We start from the raw sequence: 23,617 nt of genomic DNA on the forward strand, positions 1-23,617 counted from the left end.
CTTCACCATACCCCTTCTTCATGATGTTGTTCATAAACGATTTGTTCAAAACGTTCAATCTTTTTAGAATCTCTTCAGTAGATGTTGAGTTCTTTGATGGGCTATTTGCCTGTTGCTTGGCATGATCACATTGCTGTTACAAAAGGGGAGTTTTAAGTGGTAATGACCATCTTTAAGTTCAGCTGAAGTAGAAATGATACTCATAAAATGGTGATCTTCCTGTGACAGTTCATTCTTTTCTCCATAGTGCTGTTCTATGAAATCCTGATTATATTGTTACATCAAAATGTTTTCCAGGTTAGCAACAGTTATCCTATTGACTTGAACAGAGGTATCCTTGTCATTTTCGATCCCGCCTTGGCCGAGTGGACCATTGATAACCCGTCCAAGAAGGGTTTTAACAGCATAGGGCCCATCACCTTCACTGTTAATTATTCTCCAGGGTTCTAGAGCCTTCGGTGCATTGACACCTATTAGTAGGCCAATGGTTGCATTGATTTGAGTCAAGTTGACCTCTTTAAGGTAAAACTATCTTTTCTTTATTCGGTTTATTTTGGAATACTTCACATACTTCCATTGGATGATTTTTATTGCAGAACATGCAAGGCTTTACAAATGCATCAGAACCATTCATTGTATTTCCACTTTGCTTGTTATTCTTTGATGGCTCAGACTTTGACACTGGCAAAACAGTCGTAGCGAAACTGCTCCCCCTACTATTTGCTTTGGAGTAGGCTCTGTACTGGCCTTTTGATTCAGAAATTTGCTTCAACGGGCTTTGAATCTCTCCAAAGATTGGATCCAGCATCATTCGTGATTGTTTGTCAATAAATGCAAGTAGATCTCCAAATGTCGCTCTCTGCTTGTGTTTGTTGTAGATGTTGCAGACTACTGCTCTCCACTTGTCACGAAGCCTAAATGATAGCTTTGACACAATGATCTTTAAATTGGAGGGTGTTTCAAGATCTGTAACATAGTCAATCTCCCCCATTGTCTTATGACAACTTTTCAAGAAGAGTGCATACGACCTCAGACTAGATACATCTTCTGACTTGATAGTAGGCCACCTCAGTGAAAGCAGATGTGATTTTAACTGTATTTCCAAAATGCCATTCAAGTTGTTCCTTAGCTTCCTTATATCCCTTTTCCGGTGACATATGAAAACAAATGCGGACAAGGTTTCTTGGTTCTCCAGATGTGTATCGTTCCAAGTAGTTTAAGCTTTGTTGCATATTGTCAGTTTTTGTTTCGATGGTCTGCTCAAAAGATTGTATGAAAGATCTGAACTGCAGTGGGTCTCCATGAAAGACTGAGATTTCTCTTTGTGAAAGTTGTGACAATGCACTTTGCTTTATCAGTAGTTCTGTGATTACATTTTGCCTTTTCATGACATCCGTGAGGGAATCATCATCCAAACGAGAGATATCTCTTGGAGCTTCCTTTTATATTAAACTTTGCATAGGCCTTCTGATAGTGATTGAAGATGGGTCTTGGGTCTCCAGTTTCACTTGTGATGGCATATGTGTCACTTTGTTAGTGGAATTTTGGTCAGAGTATGCTCTGTGTTTTGTTTGAACCCTTTTTGTTGTCGTTGGAACAATATATTTGGTTGATGTTCTAGATGAAGTTGTGATGTTACTCGCTTGGGAGTGCAAGAACTGTGACTCCGTCAGAGCATTTATTTTGGCTTCAGCTTCTGCTATTTTCATTGGCAATTTAAGTTTTTCTTTCTTTGATTTTATTCTCATTTCTTCCATGTCCAACTCCAGTTGCCACGGCCCAGTTTGTGCCTTTCAAACACCGTTTTACTCACAATTTCACAGAGATGATCTTCCCAAACTTTAGTGTCCAAATATATCCTTTTCCAGTCGTTCGAAGCCCAAACTCCGCAATCCATACACTTTTTTGACTTTATGTGTCGGCGATTTGTTTGATGCCAGGGAAACGTGGAAACCAGGTTGGATTAACGCACTCTCCTCGCATACCGTTGATAAAAAGTCCTTTATTTTCTTGACAGAAACAAAATGATGGATGACAACTTGTTGAAATGAAACCTTGCTATAAAACTTAATGTAAAATTTCTTGTTCTGAACTGGCGTGCAGGAGCGTGGTCAAGAAAGGTGTGCTTCCCAGCTCTCCGTCCACCCTGTCGGAAGTTTAACCTTCGTCATATATACCTCCCGCACCACATATGACCCACGACCCAGGAGCAAACACACCACCACACCTCACAAAATGTAACACAATCCCAAATAACAGATCACGCTAGCTCCTTGCTACACCAAACAACCCCAAATTCCAACTCCACAATAAAAATGGCAAAATGGCTGTCACAACAATATCAATATTTATACATTGTAAAACCAATAATCCAATAAGAAACCAGTACAGTAGACTTTTACAGTAACTGTTATGTACACTTACTTTTTATTACTGTCACTGAGCATGTGTAGAACATATATAGTTAAAAGTTACTTTAAAAGTTACTTTGATAATATTATGTTCTGTAGATGATGAGATATTCATAGACTTCGCAATTTTACATTGAGGAACATTATTCTGAAATTGTTCCACAAGTTGTAGACGCAGGTGGTGAACCTCTGCCCATCTTTACTTCTAAGATACTCTTTTTATACCCAATCATGTTACTGACCTGTTGCCAATTAACCTCCAGCTCTTTCTTTTTAGTAACACTTACTTTTTCAGCCTTTTGTTGCCCCATCCCAACTTTCTTTGAGATGTGTTGCAGCCATAAAATTCAGAATTACCTTTTTTTTTTTTCTAAAAATGGTACATTTACTCAATTTAAACATTTGATATGTTTTCTTTGTTCTATTGTGAATAACATGGGTTTATGAGATTTTCAAATCACTGCATTTTGTTTTATTTACATTTTACACGTTTTACTTTTTTGGAATTGGGGTTGTAATATCAAGGCATATACTGTAGTTCTCAGATTTATTTATTTATTCAATTTTATTTATTTATCAAAGGTAGTCTCTTACACATCATCAATACAAGTTTCTTATAAATAGACAATATTATTTGTTATATCAATTAAAAAAAAAAATCCTGAACTTTAGAATGCCCTCATTTCCTTGTTGGTTCCATAATTACAAAATATTTCTTTATTGCTAATCAGCATGAATAACACAAAACACTCTTTTATAGTGACTTTTTTCTTGAACACCAGGATTTGCTCCTCTTTTGAAAAAATTTCCAAAGCAGTGTACCAAAACAAAGCTTCAGACGTCATTGATCACATATTTTTGGCAGAATGAATCAAGCAAAGGTTTGTGTGTTTTGACACATGCCTTGGAGTTCAGGATTAAGGGTGACATCACTAACTCACAATAGATCTATGCAAAGTCTTGCTCTTGCCTTTTGGTAGTCGTTATTGTTCTGTGCCTTGTGTTTTCTAGTTTATCTTACTCCAGTGCTGTTGGCCAACCCCTTGACTCATTGCCTGTTTAGTGGTTTTGAATATTGTTATTCCCTTTGACTCTGTCTGCCTTAATGACAGCTAGTGGACACTTAAAGCTTAATAAAATCTTTCCAGGAAACTGCTGAAAAATGTTTGGCTTCATTAGGCTGTAAGTGTCCACTAGGGGCCTCTAGTAACAATATAGGCCACTGTACCTGCCACCTGTACATGCCGAAAAGAAACAACTTGCTGTATCAGCTTGCTTTTAGTTTAACCTAAGCTGTGGTTTTTTAGGTAATCGATAATCATGTCCATAAGATTAAAAGCTACAGAAGTATAGTGTGCTTCAAACAGAACAGCGACAAGTTTTCTTTAAAAGGGCAGTGAATAGGGTGTTGAGATTGAATATGTATTGAATGAATTTTTACATAGTCGGATTATAGACTACTCAAAACAGCTGACCAAAACTGGACCCATTCTCTAAGGTAGAGTCTAAGCATTCCATTAAGGCAGTTTTGAGTTATCACTGTTGATGTCATTACTGGAAATCAACACAAGCATCCATATTGAGCTTCATCTGAAAGTGCCCTACCTTGACACCCACTTCGAAGCTCCATCCTAAATCCTATAGATAAATAGTAATTTAAAAAGCTGGCAGTTGTCACATCACCTGTCACTGTTGAAACCATAATTGACAACTTCCATAATCAGAACTACAAGCATGTCACATCTCTCTCTCTCTGTCTCTCTCTCTGTCTCTCTGTCTCTCTCTCTCTCTCTCTCTCTCTCTCTCTTTCTCTCACCTTGAAAGAATCCTGCAGAGTCACCAATGAAGGGCAGAGGCTGCTGGTGACATGCTCTACAGCGTAAACAGACATAAGAGGGGTTCCCAATGTTCCCAATACTCCAGAACACAGGAGCTTCTTATGGTTCACCATTCTAGGGCAGGAATATCAGTTCAAAGTTCTGCCATTCTGGCTATCTCTAGACCCACTGGTTATTTTGAGATGCATAAAGGCTGCCTTGTCATCTCTGAAACCCATCTCTGGGTTCCTCCACTGGAGACAAACATGCACATCTCCTCTTGCACATCCTAAAGCTCAGTCTCAAGGTGAGCTCACAAAAGAGCTCCCTAACACAAAATCAATGAATATGATAGCCACCCTTTGGCCAAGCTAATAGTTCGCATTCCAAATGGGGAGCAGTGAGGTTTCTGTATTGATCCACAATAAAAGTCAGAACAAATCAACTAGAATTTAGGGTGGCTGGGTGGCCCTGTGGTTCTTTCTACCTGTCCTGATACACTATCATATTTTGCCATTGGGTCTGCTTAATCTGGAAACTTCTCAAGTGGGCTCACTAGTGGCTAGCCTTACTGAAAGCATCTTACCTACTAAGTACAATCGAGGCAACACATATGACCAGGTAAGTCATGCTTGTCTCCGACATCAAGCTGAGTCATTGTTGATCATATGCTGTGGGTAAGAACAGATACTACACTTGATCTTAGCCAAAAGGCAGAGAAGTGATCCTGTGGATAGAGGCATTGTCATTCTGGAAGAGACCACTCCAATCAGGATAGAAATGTTTCATCATAGAATGACACATCCCTCTAAGTAGACAAGTGGACCCAATACATACCAGCAAAATGCCCCCCTTTCATTTTTTTTCTTTAATTTGTTATCTATATGTAGGTAGCATGTTACCTATAATTAGTTATGCAAGGGAACAGGGAAAGGGAGAAAAATGCATTTCAAGACTTCATTCCAATTCCACTGAAAGATGCCCTGCCTCTACAATTAGAAGCTAATGTACTTAAGGAAAAATATTACTGCAAAATTAACCCTTTCATGCATAAATTATGAAATCCTGATTAAGGATTTTTTTTCCTGTGTTTTTACTCTTCTTTAGGCATAAACATGTCATTTTTACTTTTCATTTTACTTTTACATACATTTTAAATGAGTGTCCACTCCAGTGGACTGCATACATGCAAACGAATAATTAGTGTCCACTATAGTGGCTGTTATGCAGTTATTCTATTAAAAGCCTGGCAATAGCCAGAAAATGGCTTTTGAATAGCTGTCCACTGTAGTGACCACTATGCATGAAAGGGTTAAATAATTATATATAACTAGAACTACAATTCAAATAATTCTAAGTTTACAATGGGAAATTAGTTCTCATTTTGATTATTAGCTTCATCCACATCATTCTCTGTCTCATCACCTGGGTTCAAAGACATTTGTGGCATTTTAAACATGAGCCTCATCATTGTTTCTTCATTCGACTGATCTCTAGTTGTGCTAACATTAGCGAGGAAATAATCACTGATTAATTCAGTGAGTTCCACTCTACTGACTAAATTTCTTGATATGAATGTCTTTTTAGTAAGTTATTTGTGAGATTAAAAAATAGAGTTAAACTCAAGTTTGGTCAAAACTCTTTTTTTTTGTATTTGTGGCTGTATTTTTTTTATTATTATTTTTAATTTATTTATTCATTTTCATATGATTCATTTACATGTGATTCATATTCAAGTAATTCATTTTCATGTGATTCATTTACTAATTTGCTTCTCTTTAAATCCAGTTTTAGACTGTCATATTACAAAGGTCTTTCCAGATTATTACTTGCTACACTGTATGAGATAACCCCAGTAAAATTGCCTGAATTCTATAATATAATTTGTTCACCATGTTAGGTTTAAATCCTCTAAAAACAGATTCGCAATTAAATAACATTACTCTGTTCCAATTCACATCCTTCAACGCACTGGCATGTTCTGCTTACTCTCACAATCCACCAAACTCCCACACCCAAAGTCTCCATAAACAAATAGCACAGCAGTGTATCCTACAAAAACCGAACGTTGTCCACAATGTGAAAAAAACTCGGAGTAAGCTGAACTAACCAACAAAATTACCAAGACAAAAAGTTCCAGTAAGAGAAAAAGCCCCTACCGACTTCAAGTCTGATAAACAGTCTGCACACAATAATAAATATAATGTCCTTAACTTTTAAAGACTTGTAACAAATAATGTAACAGTGTAGCAGGTAAAGCTGGTGCAGGTAAAGGAGATAACACTAATACAATTAAATAAACAGAAACTCTAACCCAGTCGGAGACTCAAAACAGAGAAGCACATTAATACGGAAGTAAATTTTAAGATGAGTGAGTCCACAAAATCTAGGCGAAGTAATGCAACGACAATATCTTCAATCAAAATCCGAATTCTGTAGAGCTGGAAGGCTGAGTGCAAAAAATAAAAATAAAAGAAGACCGAAAAAGCCGCTGCTGTGTAGGTGATGCAGTTCACCCCGATATCAAGAGTTTAACATAGTCTCCTGCTTCCTCCGCTGAAATAAAGTCCTTCTGGACACCGTTATATGTAATGCGAAGCTGAGCTGGATGAAGTACTCCATAGCGAGTGCCCTCAATACCACGAAGTTGACGCCGAACCTCGTTAAATGCAGCTCGGGCCGGGCTGTCTTGGCTGTGTAGTCAGGGAAAACGGAGATGGTCAAATGGAGCTCTCTCGCACGGCGTAAAATGTCAACACAACTGTGATAATGGAATCTGCACACAATAGCTCGTGGTTGTTCACCAGGCTTGGGCTTCGGCTGAAGGGTCCGGTGGGACTGGTCCAAAACCGGCTCCTTCTCCAGATCAAACGCCTCTTTTAAGAAGGCCGCTACAGCAGCAGTTGTACAGGTGTCAGCGCCCTCTGGAACTCCCACTATCCTAACGTTATTGCGCCGTGACCTCAACTCCAAATCCTCACATTTATTCTCTAATTGAGTCACGGTCGCAGTGAGAGACTCGATAGTAGTCTTCATATGAACTATGTCATCGGTGCAACCGGAGAGCGCGTGCTCCCTTCCCCCAACAGTACCTTTCAGTGCTGATATGGTAGCCTCGGTAGCAACTTTATCACTAGGTATTTGTGGCTGTTTGACAGAATCCAGACAAATTGCAAATTTCTCTCATTGGATGAACTTAAAGCAGAGAAAATATACATAAGATAGGGCAAGCCCTAATCATCCTAAACATCAACACTCCACAACCCAATAAAACCTTGCTAATCATGCCATGCTAATTAAGTTGCCTGAACTATATCACCCTGCAGCTCTTCCCTGGTTTCCCACTGAAGCTAAGCAGGGTTGAGACTGGCCAGTACCTGGTGGTCATTGAGGAGATTTACACCCCATACAATGTAAAGCACTTTGATTGCCTAGAAAAGTGCTAAATAAATCTAAGGTATTATTATTATTAAGTTAATATTGCTGTTCTCTGCAGCAAGGTGCACCGTAGAGGAAGTAAAAGGTGCCAGTAAAAGGTAAATACTATTCTAATTGCAACACTTACTGTAAAGCATCAAATTATTTTGTCAAAGCCAACATGAGTCACACTTCAATATGAATCACGGAAACAACAATTACACCACACCTCTAGGAATAGTTTGTGAATTTTAATGAAGTACTTAAACACTGTGACATCACATCCTCAAGAGAAGTAACTGCAAGATATTTGCAATGTGTCATAGTATTTTAGTGGGCATCATAATGCATCATAGAGTTTTTGTGGAATCTGCAAGACCAAAATACAGTTTCTGTAAATTAGAAGGTTGTAGAAGGTTCCTTGCCGGCACTGTGCTGTTGTCAAAACTGAAAAAGGTCTCAATGGGTTACTAAGTATGAAAATATATATAATAACAAAAAACATTATAAGATTTTGGAGTGGTGTGTTATACAGCACTGTTCATCACTATCATCAAAACACTGAATGAGGAAATATCGTTCAGAAGAATAGTATTCCATCTCTCTAGTACCAATCCAGAGACATGTAGAATCTATGACAAGGTACACTGAAGCTGTTCTAGTGGATTTTGGTGACCCAGCACCTTACTAGTGAGTTATTTGTTTGATTAAAATAGAGTTAAACTCAAGTTTGGTCAAAACCCTTTTTTTATATATATATATATTTTGTGTGTGTGTGTGTCTGTCTTTTGGATGTTTGACAGAATTCAGCCAAAAACACAAATTGCAAATTTCTCTCATTGGATGAACTTAAAGCAGAGAAAATATACATAAGATAGGGCAAGCCCTAATCATCCTAAACATCAACACTCCACAACCCAATAAAACCTTGCTAATCATGCCATGCTAATTAAGTTGCCTGAACTATATCACCCTGCAGCTCTTCCCTGGTTTCCCACTGAAGCTAAGCAGGGTTGAGACTGGCCAGTACCTGGTGGTCATTGAGGAGATTTACACCCCATACAATGTAAAGCACTTTGATTGCCTAGAAAAGCGCTAAATAAATCTAAGGTATTATTATTATTAAGTTAATATTGCTGTTCTCTGCAGCAAGGTGCACCGTAGAGGAAGTAAAAGGTGCCAGTAAAAGGTAAATGCTATTCTAATTGCAACACTTACTGTAAAGCATCAAATTATTTTGTCAAAGCCAACATGAGTCACACTTCAATATGAATCATGGAAACAACAATTACACCACACCTCTAGGAATAGTTTGTGAATTTTAATGAAGTACTTAAACACTGTGACATCACATCCTCAAGAGAAGTAACTGCAAGATATTTGCAATGTGTCATAGTATTTTAGTGGGCATCATAATGCATCATAGAGTTTTTGTGGAATCTGCAAGACCAAGATACAGTTTCTGTAAATTAGAAGGTTGTAGAAGGTTCCTTGACGGCACTGTGCTGTTGTCAAAACTGAAAAAGGTGCCTACTGGAGTGTAATATGTGACTGCTTCATCTGTTATGGCTCTGTTATGCTATAGCATTTTGCTATAGCATTTTGCTGCCATAGTTTGGCTCCACTTTCGTCCACTTGCAAATTGAGATTGCAAATCAGTACAAAGTTATTCTGACTGATCACATTTATTCTATGATTAAACCTTTTTTATTGTAATGGGAGGGGTCTCTTTCATGATGGCCCTGCCCATCTATAGGGCATGAGGTCTCAATGGGTTATTAAGTATGAAAATGATATATAATAACAAAAAACATTATAAGATTTTGGAGTGGTGTGTTATACAGCACAGTTCATCACTATCATCAAAACAATGAATGAGGAAATATCTTTCAGAAGACTAGTATTCCATCTCTCTAGTACCAATCCAGAGACATGTAGAATCTATGACAAAGTACATTTAAGCTGTTCTGGTGGATTTTGGTGGCCCAGCACCTTACTAACCCACAAAGTATGGTAAAATTAGAGTTAGAAAATTAGAGTTGCTAGCCTACTATTAAATATTTTAAAAAGGTGATCTTATTCCCCCTTTTTAAACTCCATCTTATTTGCACTGCCACAAGAGTGGCTGTAAGGGCATTTTGCATGTTTCTATAAATGTCATTTGCATTGCTGGGATCAGCTGGGATTGAAATAATATTAGGTATTTTAAAATTATACAACTGTATTGTTGTACATATAAAAGAGATGCAGTGGATCAACTGAACATCTGTTGCTAATTAGTGAACAGAACATGAGGATAAACTAACTTCTGACAAGTGTCATTTGTTTTAACTTGGCAACTACAAGTTGTAATAGTGGAAATTTCCTTTAAATATTTCACCTGGTATCAACTTAGATTTTGCTCATGGATGCCAAACTATACCTGTCTATAAATAAGTCAGCATACGCTGCCTTTTCTTGACCAGGTGCGGTTTCTGAATAATTTTTAAGTGAGAAAAACACCTGTTTTGATATTGAGGCCCTCACTGCCAATGTGTGTGTCCTTCATCCACAGATGGCTCACAAGTATCGTTTATTTTTTAATATGCATATTTTTTACCCCCCAAATTATAATAAAGACTGAAGGCAATGAGACAGTCCAATAATATGAATTGAAAAATGTGCGTAATTTGAGTGATATATTGCCTGTGGTTTTTATGATAATTTAGAAAATGAATGAAACAAAAAGGCACATAAAACAAGGTCTTACATAAACAAATCATTACACAGTATTATTTTTCTATGTATTTCAGTAAGAACACTTATGCTTAATTTAGTTAGTGGAAACCTCCTTCTTGAGTTCATAAACATTTTACAAAGACTATCAGAAAAGCAGACTTCATTCCATGAACTTGAAAAATATCTTTATTTACAAGCTGTGTTTTTTCCCACAAACTCAGAGACACATTGCCAGAGTGGTCAATAAGTAACGCAAGGCAATGGGTACCTGTGTATGTGTGTGTGTGTGTGTGTGTGTGTGTGTGTGTGTGTGTGTGTGTGTGTGTGTGTGTGTGTGCGTGCACCTGTGTTTATTTAAAAATCTAAGTTCTTTGTGCTGTTCATTTCTCCTATCTCCCTGTCACTGCTGCAAGCACAATGTCTCCAAACACATTTTATCTCCTCTTCCTCCTGCCTGCTTTCTCTCTCTCTGAGGTTGCCACTTTTACAAAGTGTCCGCAGTTCTTTTCTGCAGGAATTCATCCCACGGTGTTGCAAGATACAACGGACAACAATCGTTACACACAGATATGCCAATGCCTTCTGGACCAAAATGAAAGACCACAATATTTCTATGCCACTCTCTATGACACCAAGAACAAAATCCCTGTTTACTCAGCCTACGAGTTCCGCCATGCAAGTGTTGACAGGGTTGATCGCTGGTATGTGGAACCACAGGTAAGAGTATGGATGAAAAATGTGATTTAATTTTCTCTTGAAAGCCTGCCAATATGGTTGGTGTGTTACCTTCATGAATGTAATTTTGAATGGTAGCGCTACACTCTTTGAACACTTTATTAGAAAGACCTGTGCATCTACTCATTCATGCAATTATGAATTGTGAGCGCAATGCAAAAAATCTTGTAGGTATGCTTCAGGTAATGTTGACATTACATCACTTACCAGATGGGCTGGTTTGCGTACTTCTATAACTTCTGATCTCCTGGAATTTTTATGCACAGCAGTCTCTAGAGTTTACTCAGAATGATGCCATAAAGAAAAAACATCCAGTGAATGGCAATTCTGCAGACAGAAATGCCTTGTAGATAGCCAGACTGGTTCAAGCTGATAGAAAGTCTACATTAACTCAGATAACCACGCTGTACAACTGTGTTGTGAGCAGAAAAGCATCTCGGAATGCACAACTCATTGAACCTTTAGGCAGATGGGCTACAAAGGCAGAAGAACATGTTGGGTTCCACTTCTGTCATCCAAGAACAGAAAGCTGAGGTTGCAGTGGGCACAGGCTCAACAAAACTGGACAACTGAAGACTGGAAAGATATAGCCTGGTCTGATGAATCTCAATTTCTGCTGAGGCACACAGATGATAGGGTCAGAATTTGATGCCAAAAACATGAATCCATGAACCCAGCTTGCCTTGTGTCAACAGTCCAGGCTGGTGGAGGTGGTGTCATGGTATGGGGAATGTTTTCTTGGCACACTTTGTGCCCTTTAATACCAATCAATTATCACTTAAATACCACAGCCTATTTGACTATTATTGCTGACCATGTGCATCGTTTCAGTTATCCATCCTCTAATGGTTAGTTCCAGCATGATGCACCATGTCACGAAGCCAAAACTGTCTTAAACTGGTTTCATTAACATGACAATGAGCCCAATGTTCTTCAGTGACCTTTTCACTCACCGGCTTTGAATCCAATAGAACACCTTTGGAATATAGTAGAACAGGAGATTCTCAGCATGAAAGAATACCTGAAAAATGTACAGAAAGGTGTTTCCAACACCTTGTAGAATCCATGCCACAAAGAACTGAGGCTATTCTGAGAGCAAAGGGCCCTACCCAGTATTAATATAGTCTTCCTAATCAAGTGTTCTGTGAATGTATATCTGAACTTTAATTAATGTTTGCATTTTTAGGCCATCTTTAATAGTTGCTGCTGTAATTTAGGTAATAATTTACCTCTATAGGCATATATACTGTAGATGTGTAGTTATTGATGTTTATCAACAGCTTAAGGATGTAACCGAGTATGAATAAATTAATTGGGCTGAACTGATAATAGTTTCTAAACAGGTATCTAGTTGAGACTAGAGGTGTGCATCACAACTCATTGCTAGCTCGTAGATTTTCTGCCACTGGCTATTGAACCATGCTTTATTGTTTTCATATATTGCATGTTCTTATTCTTTGCCCCTCTACATATCACTTCCATAAATACATACATTTTCTATAAATCCTGTATTAATAATGCATTATAAATGCTTTGATTACATCATATGACATTTTTACTACCTTATGGTGTCTAACATTTTCCTATATAATTCAATGTAGTTATAGTTACATGCATAAAACTCTATGAAGCATGGATATGATTTCATAGTATCATTGCAGGCAATAATCTTGTAATGTGCTATAAAATGAGCTTAGTATAACCTGTTGTATAGGTACCATACCGGAGCCTGTGTTATACATGTTGTATAGTTAATTACAGCATTAATGTTGCTTCTGCTCATCTTAACCTACATTATTATAAAAAATGTCATGTTTGACATTCATACCAAATAAGATATCATTTTACAAACTGGAATTCTCTATTCCAGTCTTATGAACAGATAATCTGACAATTTGAAATCATGCTTTATATTCAGGCTTGAGTATTACGCATTAATGCAATATTATGCATAGCTATTGAGCATTTACACAAGCCTATCCCAGACATTGTTATTTTATATGTTGTATATGCATGTCACAGATGCATTAATACAGCATTAATAAAGAATTTACAGGGAAGTAGGGAAGATTTCCTTTCAGTGTTAAAGCACTGCCCTACAAAATTAGCTCTTCCCAAAAATGCAACACATCTCACTCTTATTTTAATATACTGTTTTATTTAAATATTAACTCACTGTCAGACAATGGAGGCAAAGATGGATGCAGTTGCAGGTAAAGCAGCTCTAATGAGAAATTGACAACCAACTCCAAAATTAAATGCATGTTCAAGATCAAAAACAGGCGATGGTCAGGCGATCAGCATTCAGACTAGACTAGGCAGGAAAAGGCAAACAATAAACAAAACATGCAAAACCAGAGAATCAAATATAAACAACAGCTTGGAATCATCAGTTGTACGAGGATAAAACCGAACTGAACTGTTCAGCAAATTAGTCATTAAAATAATTATTGTATAATGGCATACGATACTTAATATTGGAACTAAAATAATAATAATAATAATAATAATAATAATAATAATAATAATAATACATTATAAGTGTTAAAAATGGAGTAATAATGAAACCTCTGCATGTAAATTGTATTTAGTAATAGGGGATTGATGGCATACAAAAATAAGGAAATCAGAAATATTTGTTTCATTATTACTATGCTATACTGATATAGTTGGTGTTGCAAATTTTTTTTATTATTATTTATTATTTTTACAGAGGATTTCTAAAGAGTATTGCACATTTTAAAGAACACACAACATTGTATCTCTACATACTGATGGTTACAATCAAGCAATTTTCCTAACCAACACCAATACCTTAAAAAACTTGATGCTGGGTGGTAGAATTATTAAAGCATGATTTTGATTGTTTTTACTTACTATATAACATTTTATATGCTATATAAACTATTCCTTAAACTAGCAGCTCCTTTCTCTTTACTTTGAAGCTCGATGGAAGTAACCTTATGTGCATGGCGTCTCAGGGGACCATCCCATCACCCAATCGAGGGCAGCGACAGGCTCTTAACAGTGATTATGAAGGCTCTGGCTATGACAAGGGACACCTATTCCCTGTTTACCACACACACAATGCAGACACCATGCTGGCCACCTCCACGTTGACCAACGCAGCTCCACAAGATCCTAGCTTCAATCGTGGTCAATGGAAAAAGCATGAGGAAGACATGGCCACACTGGTGCAGCAGAACTGTAACTGGGCTTACATTGTCACAGGTGTAGTCCCTGGGAATCAAGTGATTGGGAATAATGTAAGGGTGGCCCGTTATTACTGGAGTGCTTATTGCTGCTTTGGAGATAGTGGTGCACCACAGTCAGCAGGCTACATTGGCCCTGATAACAATGGCCAGGTGCAGCAGGGCAGTGTGATGTGGCTGGAAGATGAGCTGAGCAAGCATTATGGATCTGTCTTCAGTATCTTCCAAGGCTCATGCTAATACAAATACTAACCACCAAGTGTAGTCATTGTGAAATGAATCTGCTATAGATGGGTGTTTCAATACAATATTTAATATTTGTTTTGAAATATTAATTAAACTGATTTTGGTTTTGACACATATCATGGAACTGATATGTCTAAGGATGTTAAATATATGTGAAAAAGTATTTGCTGATTTCTTCTGTTTTTTTTTTTTGTATACTAAATAGATTTAGATCTTCAAATGAAATACAATATAAAACAAAGGCAACTTGAGTAAACACACAGTACAGTTTTTATAACTTTTTATTGAAGCAAAAAAAAAAAAAAAAAAGCTATCTAACACCTATCACCAATGTGAAAAACTAATTGCCCTCTTAAATTTAAAATCTGGCAGCAATATCTGCAACTAAATGCTTCCGATAAGTGGAGATCAGTCTTTAACTTACTTCTAGGACTAGGACTTACTTCTATGCTTCTGATCATTGTCTTGCTGCATAATCCAGTTGCGCTTGAGTTTCAATTTATGGACTGAAGACCGGACATTTTCCTTTAGGATTTTCTGCTAGAGAGCAGAATTCATGTTTCCCTCGATAAGTTGCCCAGGCCCTGAAGCAGCAAAGCATCCCCACACCATCACACTTCCACCACCATGCTTGACCGTAGATATGATGTTCTTTTTGTGGAATTCTGTGTTTGGTTTACAAAAGATGTAATGGGAACCTCTATGAATGTTCTGGTTTATTGAAATTATATGGAGAACTTTTGGATCAAATGTAATAGCTTGAAAGTAATAGTTTTTTTTTTTTAAATTAATGATTTAATTTTGAATTAATGATTTAAGTAAAACCTTGTCTGTTTTATTAGACGATTTTTAATAAATGAACAAGATATTCTGTAGAAGTAATCAGTTTTAATATTTCAAAATTGATTTAGCCTCATCCACTCTTAATAATAATAACTAGCTGAAAGACCTATTACTAAAAATAGAACAAAGACTTGAGACTTGACTTGGACCTCAGGGACTTGTGAACATCTGGTAGATACAGTAGATCTGCCAGGACATACAGTATCTCACAAAAGTGAGTACACCACACACATTTTTGTAAATTTTTGATTATAACTTTTAATGTGACAACACTGAAGAAATGACACTTTTCTACAATGTAAAGTAGTGAGTGTACAGCTTGTATAACAGTGTAAATTTGCTGTCCCCTCAAAATAACTCAACACACATCCATTAATGTCTAAACCGCTGGCAACAAAAGTGAGTACACCCCTAAGTGAAAATGTCCAAATTGGGACCAAAGTGTCAATATTTTGTGTGGCCACCATTATTTTCCAGCACTGCCTTAACCCTCTTGGGCATGGAGTTCACCAGAGCTTCACAGGTTGCCACTGGAGTCCTCTTCCAGTCCTCCATGATGACATCACGGAACTGATGGATGTTAGAGACCTTGTGCTCCTCCACCTTCCGTTTAAGGATGCCCCACAGATGCTCAATAGCGTTTAGGTCTGGAGACATGCTTGGCCAGTCCATCACCTTCACCCTCAGCTTCATTAGCAAGGCAGTGGTCGTCTTGAAGGTGGTTTTGGGGTCGTTATCATGCTGGAATACTGCATACTGATCATATTCTGCTTCAGTATATCACAGTACATGTTGGCATTCATGGTTCCCTCAATGAACTGTAGCTCCCCAGTGCCGGCAGCACTCATGCAGCCCCAGACCATGCCACTCCCACCACCATGCTTGACTGTAGGCAAGACACACTTGTCTTTGTACTCCTCACCTGGTTGCCGCCACACACGCTTGACACCATCTGAACCAAATAAGTTTATCTTGGTCTCATCAGACCACAGGACATGGTTCCAGTAATCCATGTCCTTAGTCTGCTTGTCTTCAGCAAACTGTTTGCGGGCTTTCTTGTGCATCATCTTTAGAAGAGGCTTCCTTCTGGGATGACAGCCATGCAGACCAATTTGATGCAGTGTGCAGCGTATGGTCTGAGCACTGACAGGCTGACCCCCCCACCCCTTCAACCTCTGCAGCAATGCTGGCAGCACTCATACGTTTATTTCCCAAAGACAACCTCTGGATATGACGCTGAGCATGTGCACTCAACTTCTTTGGTCGACCATGGCGAGGCGTGTTCTGAGTGGAACCTGTCCTGTTAAACCACTGTATGGTCTTGGCCTCCGTGCTGCAGCTCAGTGTCAGGGTCTTGGCAATCTTCTTATAGCCTAGGCCATTTTTATGTAGAGCAACAGTTCTTTTTTTCAGATCCTCAGAGAGTTCTTTGCCATGAGGTGCCATGTTGAACTTCCAGTGACCAGTATGAGGGAGTGTGAGAGCGATGACACCAAATTTAACACACCTGCTCCCCATTCACACCTGAGACTTTGTAACACTAACAAGTCACATGACACCGGGGAGGGAAAATGGCTAATAGGGCCCAATTTGGACATTTTCATTTAGGGGTGTACTCACTTTTGTTGCCAGCGGTTTAGACATTAATGGCTGTGTGTTGAGTTATTTTGAGGGGACAGCAAATTTACACTGTTACACAAGCTGTACACTCACTACTTTACATTGTCACATGAAAAGATATAATCAAATATTTACAAAAATGTGAGTGGTGTACTCACTTTTGTGAGCTATTGTATACAGAATATATTCTTCTATCAACCAAACAGTGCTGTTTCTCGTACTGAAGCCCATGATCTGCTTTCGCTTGGCCAGCAGATCTGTGAACTTTTCTCAGAACCGTTTTGCAACAAGCAGCAGAGCAGATTAAATAATGGAAATTTGTGGACAGTTAGATTTAAGAAAAAATATTACATTTCCTATTAAAACTTATGCTAAACCTAATTTAAACAAGTTTCTAATTACAATATTGAATTATGACATTTTAACTTTATGCAGATTTTGAGCGACTTGCTGCAGCGACTACCAGTGGGAGTGAAGACAGTAGAGCGCACATGATCCGTAGCCACCCATGATCACTAGCAGAAGCAGAGACATTGCAGCAGTAGCCAATTAGCTTAGCTTAGCTTAGCTTAGGATCTTATATATAAGATACAAGAATCTTTGGATAGCTTAGGATCTTATAATAAAAGAAATAACAATGAAACACAGTTACTTTTTGTTGCAATCAAGCAAAATCCCAATGTAGCTCCTATCTTGGATGAATTGTCCAGCTTGTTGCTGCTTCGTTGACCGGGAACGAGCGAACATATAATGAATGACACAATGATGGTGATGCTCATTTATACTGGGATTTTGCTCAATTGCAACAAAAAGTGAGTGTGTTTCATTATTAGTATTTTGTTATAAATGTGCTAAGGCCATAAGCTAAGCAGAAAGATGGCCACAATGACAGAGTAAAGTCTCTTTCATCTTGTAGGATATTACTACTTTCCACCCCCATATTTTATCCCCACCACTTTTCAAAACAAAGTGACGCTCATGTATTGCCTAAGCAAATAAATTACTGATAATTTTTCAATACAATTAAGTTTCATTAAATACAGTTTGCAAAGATTATACAGTAATTAGTATCATAATTATTTTAATCCATTGATTTTTAGCAGTAATTACAGTATGTTTGTTCAGTGGATTTAAAAAATATACTGAAGTCAGTTGTCAGTTTTGGAGAACTTGGAAAGTTGATCTCTTTTTTTTCTGAAAACCTATTAGTAATATGAATAAATAAAAATCAACGCATACAATACTTATATACAATACTTTACAAATCTTAATGTTTATACAGGCAAATATAAAAATATCACACTATAACTTTGTCAAGCATGTGTACATTATGAGTCTGATTTTTTTGTCAGTTCATTAATCAGAAATCAGTTGAACGACAAGACGTTTTTCTCATTCACTGGCACGGGGTAGCCATTGTTATTCAAGTGTTCCCATTGTCCTTTCATACTCTGCTCTTTTTTTCCAGTGAGAAAGAGCATCTTTCCTGCTTTCTCCAGAATTCTTCGAGTTCAAGTTTCATCTCAAGGACCTGCATTCTCTCCTGATCTATCTTTGCTTGCTGTTTTTCTAAACAGTTCCTTGCCTTCCTCAGCTCCTCCTTCTCTTTTTCCACTTGTTTTTCTTTGCTTTCCAGCTCTCTCCACCTCTCTTCTAGCAGAAGGTGCACTACTTTGTTATTTTCTTTGTCCATTTCAAACATCTGAAACACTCTGTCTTTTTCTGCAATGGAAACAGATGGGAGTTAAAAAAAATTGTATAGGCGCATCAAACACAGAAAATAGTCAAGGGTTATTGTAATACATAAGGGGTGGACAAATCACAAATTCATTAGGTAGTCCACCAGCCAAAGGTTCCAGTGTCTTTGCACACTACTTAATACAGACTAAGGGAAACAAACGAGTATATAAATATCACTTGGGGAGGCTAATTTAAACCCAGCATTTAAATGTAAAATAAATAAATAAATAAATAAATAAATAAATAAATAAATAAAAAATACTGAAATATAAATCAGAAAAATGGGAAATGGAAATTATAACAAAATCTTTGAAAACAAAAACAAAAAACAAGAAAGAAAAACACCTAAAAGATAAATTATTTAAACCAAATTTTCAATTTGAATTGGGGTTGATACTGATAAGTCATGAATAAATGCTTAATCACTAAATGCTGTTTAAGAACCTGTGTTCATAAATGTTTTACAATTCATAATTCAAGTCCAACAAAGGAAATTGTTTACAAGATTGACTGACCTAGCTCACGGTACAGTAAAGGCTCACAGTGGAAAAGCAAATTGTAGAACCCGTCACTCTGTTTCATCCCATGCTGCTCCAGAACTCTGAACATGGCGTGCATCCTCACCTCGCTTCCTTCCTCTTCACACACCTGGAAGTACTCTTTTTCCGTGATCAGGCCCTGGGTGAGCATTCGGTTGGCCACTGACTCCACTTGCGTCACTGACTCAATGAGCTTCTGCTTCACCACATGCACATATACAGCGTGCTCTGAATGGGAGAAACAGCATTATGTGAGTGATTTTCAATAACTTCAGTAAGTCTTAGGCACCGTATTTATTTTTTTTAGTGCAAACTTTGTTAGATTTTTATTTTGTGACTTCTACATTATTGAGTCAGTACAACATATTACATTTCCAAACATTTGTTTTCCAACACAAAGAAAGCATCATATTCTTAGGTAAAGGAGCAGATCTAGAGGGCTCACAGGCATAGAGTGTTGTAGTTAACTGGGATGTTTGGATGCTGTTACCCGCACCTGCCCCCCCCACACCTAGCACCACCCCCCTACCCCCCACCCCCCAACCCCCGCCCCACACACACACACCTTCACACATTTACCGAGGATTGTTGATGGTGGGGTGACTGGCCGCTTTATGTCCCAGTAAGGCAGTAATCTGGGCTATTAAACAGCAATGTTTGGGTGTATATGGGTGTGGTGTATGAAAAAAGTAGTCTATAGCCAGGTATAAACTGAATGTGCTGAGAAAGCCCATCAGAAAAGAAAGTACCATGAGAAATACAATGTGAAAAGTTAGCTTTTTATGCAACATACCCAACTGCAGAGTAAGCTCAGGCTCATGTTCTTGTAGTAGTCTGTACAGGGCATTTCTCCCCTGTTGTCCTTTGCTACACAGAGCATGCAAAAGCTGCTTCATTCTATCCTGAGTGCTTGGAGCTGCTACAATGGTCCTGTGTTTGTCCTCACTCAGCAGACCCTGGTTCAGCAAATCTTTACATATCCGCCGTGTCTCATTCACACTCTCAACCAGCTCATCCATACAGCTCATTACCAAATCTGCACACACAGACATAGGATAACACATGAGAGTGAGTGAAGTAATTCCCCTGGAGTAATGCACTTGAGTTGACTTAACTATAAATTTCTCAAGAAAGGAGGGTGATGAACTTGTGTTAGATCATGTAAGGTCCCTTAATAATCTGCTTGTATCAAAATAATCCAAAATAAAAATAAAGTAAAAATACTAGATGTAATTTCTTAAACATAAGTGCTTTAAAATCTCCTCCAAAAGTATTGGATTGACAAGGCAATTCTTTGGTTTTTTTCTGCACACTGAAGACATTTGGGTTTGAGTTCATGAAGATGCATAAGAGACTATATGAGACGATAAGAAATTCAGCATCTCCTAATGAGAGGTAATCTTAATGCACCAGAATACAAAGACATTTTAAACAATTGTGTGTTACCAACATTGGATCATTTTAAAATTATTGTTATACTGTAGATGTATTGGCACATGATAATTAATGGTTAATAAGTATATCTACTGTACATCCAATAAGCAATGGAGTAACTATATGATTTCTAGGTCTTCTTAGGTACAAGAAACAGAGCCATTAATTATCTGATACTGGGAAATTCATCTGTAGGGCTTCTATGGAGTCAGGCGGAATGTCCATTTATGGTTGTTTTTGCATTCATTCATTCTGAACATCTGGGGTATATTTTTCATCATTAACAATAGGTACATATTTTTCATCACAGTTCATACCCTGCTTTAGTTTTTCCAGTAACACTTTACTTAAGGAGAGTGTTCATAATGATATATGACACCTACTTAATCTCTTCAATACATAAATTTGCATAAACATTTATAGAGTTATATGAACAGGTGTCAACTGTTATAAGGGCTGTTTTTATCGCCTTTCATTGTCAAATGGAAGTAACAACTGGGCCATGTGATGAAGATTTTTCTGATTAACCTTTGAACATCATTTGTTTGATTTGCTTTAGTTCCAAACAAAAGTGTATTTTAAACTCCTCATTCAGGAGCTATCAGCTTTGTTACAGTATAGTTACAGTATGATAAAGTTAGAATATAAAAGAAGAATGTAGGAATGGATGGAACATCATAGCTAAATGTCATTATTAGTTGAGAAACAGCTGAAACAATTTTCTTACCCTGAAGCCTTGCCGTCTTCATTCTGCACATGATATCTGTTGGACACAATTAAGAGCATGTCAAAACATGCAAAACAAAGATTAATAAAATGTTCGCTGAATAATCAGATTACACACACACACACACACACACACACACACACACACACACAGTCATTTTATTATTTGTAAAGACCCTAAGTTTAATAACCAAAAGTTTCTCTCTCTTATTATTTTTGTTAAATAATTTATGAGATAATTATAATTTGCAGTCATTTACTGGCAGTAAACTGCTTTACATTTACAGTAAATAACTGTAAAACATATTTACAGTAAAGTACTGTGATTTCTTTTTCCAGCAAATTCCTTTTTATAGTATATTACTGTATGTTTCCAGTAATATACTGTAAATTTTGCAAGTAAAAATTCTTGTTAATATAATTCTTGTTTAAAATATAGCATAAACCAGTGCATTTGCTCATTTAGCTGATGCCGGATACCATTGAGAAAATGGATAAGGATCTTGCTCAGGGTTTGTCAGTGTTGAGATTTGAACACCCAACCTCCTGAACGGTAACTAAAAGCCTTCACCACTGAGCCACCACAGCTAGCTCAACTAACTTGCACTGATTCAACCAGCTCTACTACTGAATTAATAAATCACCAACGTTTTTACAAGCATAGAAAGTTAAACTCGAGGTCAACACAAGAAGAAGATCAAAATGTTTAATTCATATAATAACTCTTACCTGTCAAGTTCTTCTCGCTCTGTTCTGCTTGCAGTTGGCAGTCACACTTTCAGCTGTTTCTCTTGCTGTCTGCATATATTTTGTTCTGTTGTGTGGCTTACATACCCAGGGTGGTGACATTATACACCCAGGGCAGTGACATACCCAGGGCAGCATGTAGTCATTTAACCTGAATTTCCCAGTCACGTGATCATTATGTTTGTGACAAGGTGATGCACAGCCTGCACAGATACCAAGACATGATTTTCCTGTTTCTCATTATTCATGTGCAATTGTCAGCAAAAGTTGTCTGCCAAAGGTTATTTGATTTTTAAAGTGAAGTCTCCAGGCTCCCTGCAACCCGGTGTAGGATAAGGGATACAGAAAATGGATGGATGGATCATGGTTGATTTTCAGGTATGTTTTGGATCATTGTCCTGTTGTAGAAACCAGTCTCTTTTCAACTTCAGTTTCTTAACTGAGTGTCACATTAGCTTCCAGAATTTGCTGATATTTACTGCAATCCATTCTTCTATCTACCCATGCAGTGTTTCCTGTCACACAACCACAAAACATAAAAAAAATCCACCCCCATGCCAAACAGTTGACACTGTGTTCTTTTCATCATCTGCTGCTCTGTAATTCACATACATACCTTTGGAATTCAGTTTTTACTTCATCATACCACACCAATTTCAAAATGTCTGTGGCTTATTTAGATGTTATTTTGCATAGCTTTTGTATAACCATCCTGCATGTTACGCCCTCGCCGGCAGATGGCACTGCGGCGCGGCTTCTGAATGCGCACGTGCACGTAACCGAACTCTCACTTATGGACACGCGCCTCTGTGTGTTTAAGCATTGGCTGATTTAATCCAGGTGTCTGTGTTTTTGTTTAATTAGGTTGGTTATTTAAACCCCTTGTTTTGCTGTGCACTTAGCGCAGTATTTATGTTGTATGAGTTTGAATGTAGTAGCGAATGCGTGTAGCACGCTAGCGGTCTTGTTTCCATCTCCTGTTTTCGTGTAATGCCTAGACTCTAGTCCCATGTTTAATCTAGCTAGTCTAGTTCAGTATAGACCGCGTTCCCTGTGTTTTGTTTGCTTATTTATTAATAAAGACATTGCTCCTGCGCTTACTTCCTGCATATAACCCTGTGTCGTGACACTGCATGTCCTTGCTGTCCTTTAGGGGTTTTAGGGGTCATTAGGGGTTTTGCCTTTCTGCCAAGTTCTACTGTATCTGAGAGTTTCATTGGTCTTCCTGATCTTGTCTTGACTTCCACAGGTATCCTGCCATTCTAACTGCTATTTCTTAATGACAATTCAGAGAGTGGAAAGCTGGAAGCTCTTGGATATCTTTTTTTTTTTAGCCTTCCTGCTTTGTAGGCATTAATTAGATCCATTTTCAGCTCCTCAGTTAGCTGCTTAGAGGTGGCTATGGTTGGTGA

The 23,617-nt window shown here is 37.7% G+C and overlaps 2 protein-coding genes and 1 pseudogene across 2 annotated transcripts; 1 reads left to right on the forward strand and 2 right to left on the reverse strand.

The window, feature by feature from the left end:
• Positions 1–4,802: 4,802 nt before the first annotated feature.
• Positions 4,803–4,954, reverse strand: LOC128604534 (uncharacterized; annotated as a pseudogene).
• A 5,738-nt stretch (positions 4,955–10,692) lies between these two features.
• Positions 10,693–16,524, forward strand: wu:fd46g04 (endonuclease domain-containing 1 protein). Its single transcript, XM_053619481.1, has 2 exons — positions 10,693–11,080; positions 14,044–16,524. The coding sequence occupies exons 1-2, from the start codon at positions 10,781–10,783 to the stop codon at positions 14,548–14,550; spliced, it is 807 nt and encodes a 268-aa protein (XP_053475456.1). The 5' UTR covers positions 10,693–10,780; the 3' UTR covers positions 14,551–16,524.
• A 1,377-nt stretch (positions 16,525–17,901) lies between these two features.
• On the reverse strand, positions 17,902–22,525 carry LOC128604379 (uncharacterized). The gene is made up of 5 exons (XM_053619482.1): positions 22,188–22,525; positions 21,460–21,495; positions 20,092–20,334; positions 19,275–19,526; positions 17,902–18,741 (listed from the first exon to the last, which is right to left on the reverse strand). Exons 2-5 carry the CDS (start codon positions 21,488–21,490, stop codon positions 18,464–18,466), a joined length of 804 nt encoding a protein of 267 aa, XP_053475457.1. The 5' UTR covers positions 21,491–21,495; positions 22,188–22,525; the 3' UTR covers positions 17,902–18,463.
• Positions 22,526–23,617: the final 1,092 nt, after the last annotated feature.

Source organism: Ictalurus furcatus, chromosome 29, assembly GCF_023375685.1.
Source record: "Ictalurus furcatus strain D&B chromosome 29, Billie_1.0, whole genome shotgun sequence".
Taxonomy (NCBI): Eukaryota; Metazoa; Chordata; class Actinopteri; order Siluriformes; family Ictaluridae; genus Ictalurus; species Ictalurus furcatus.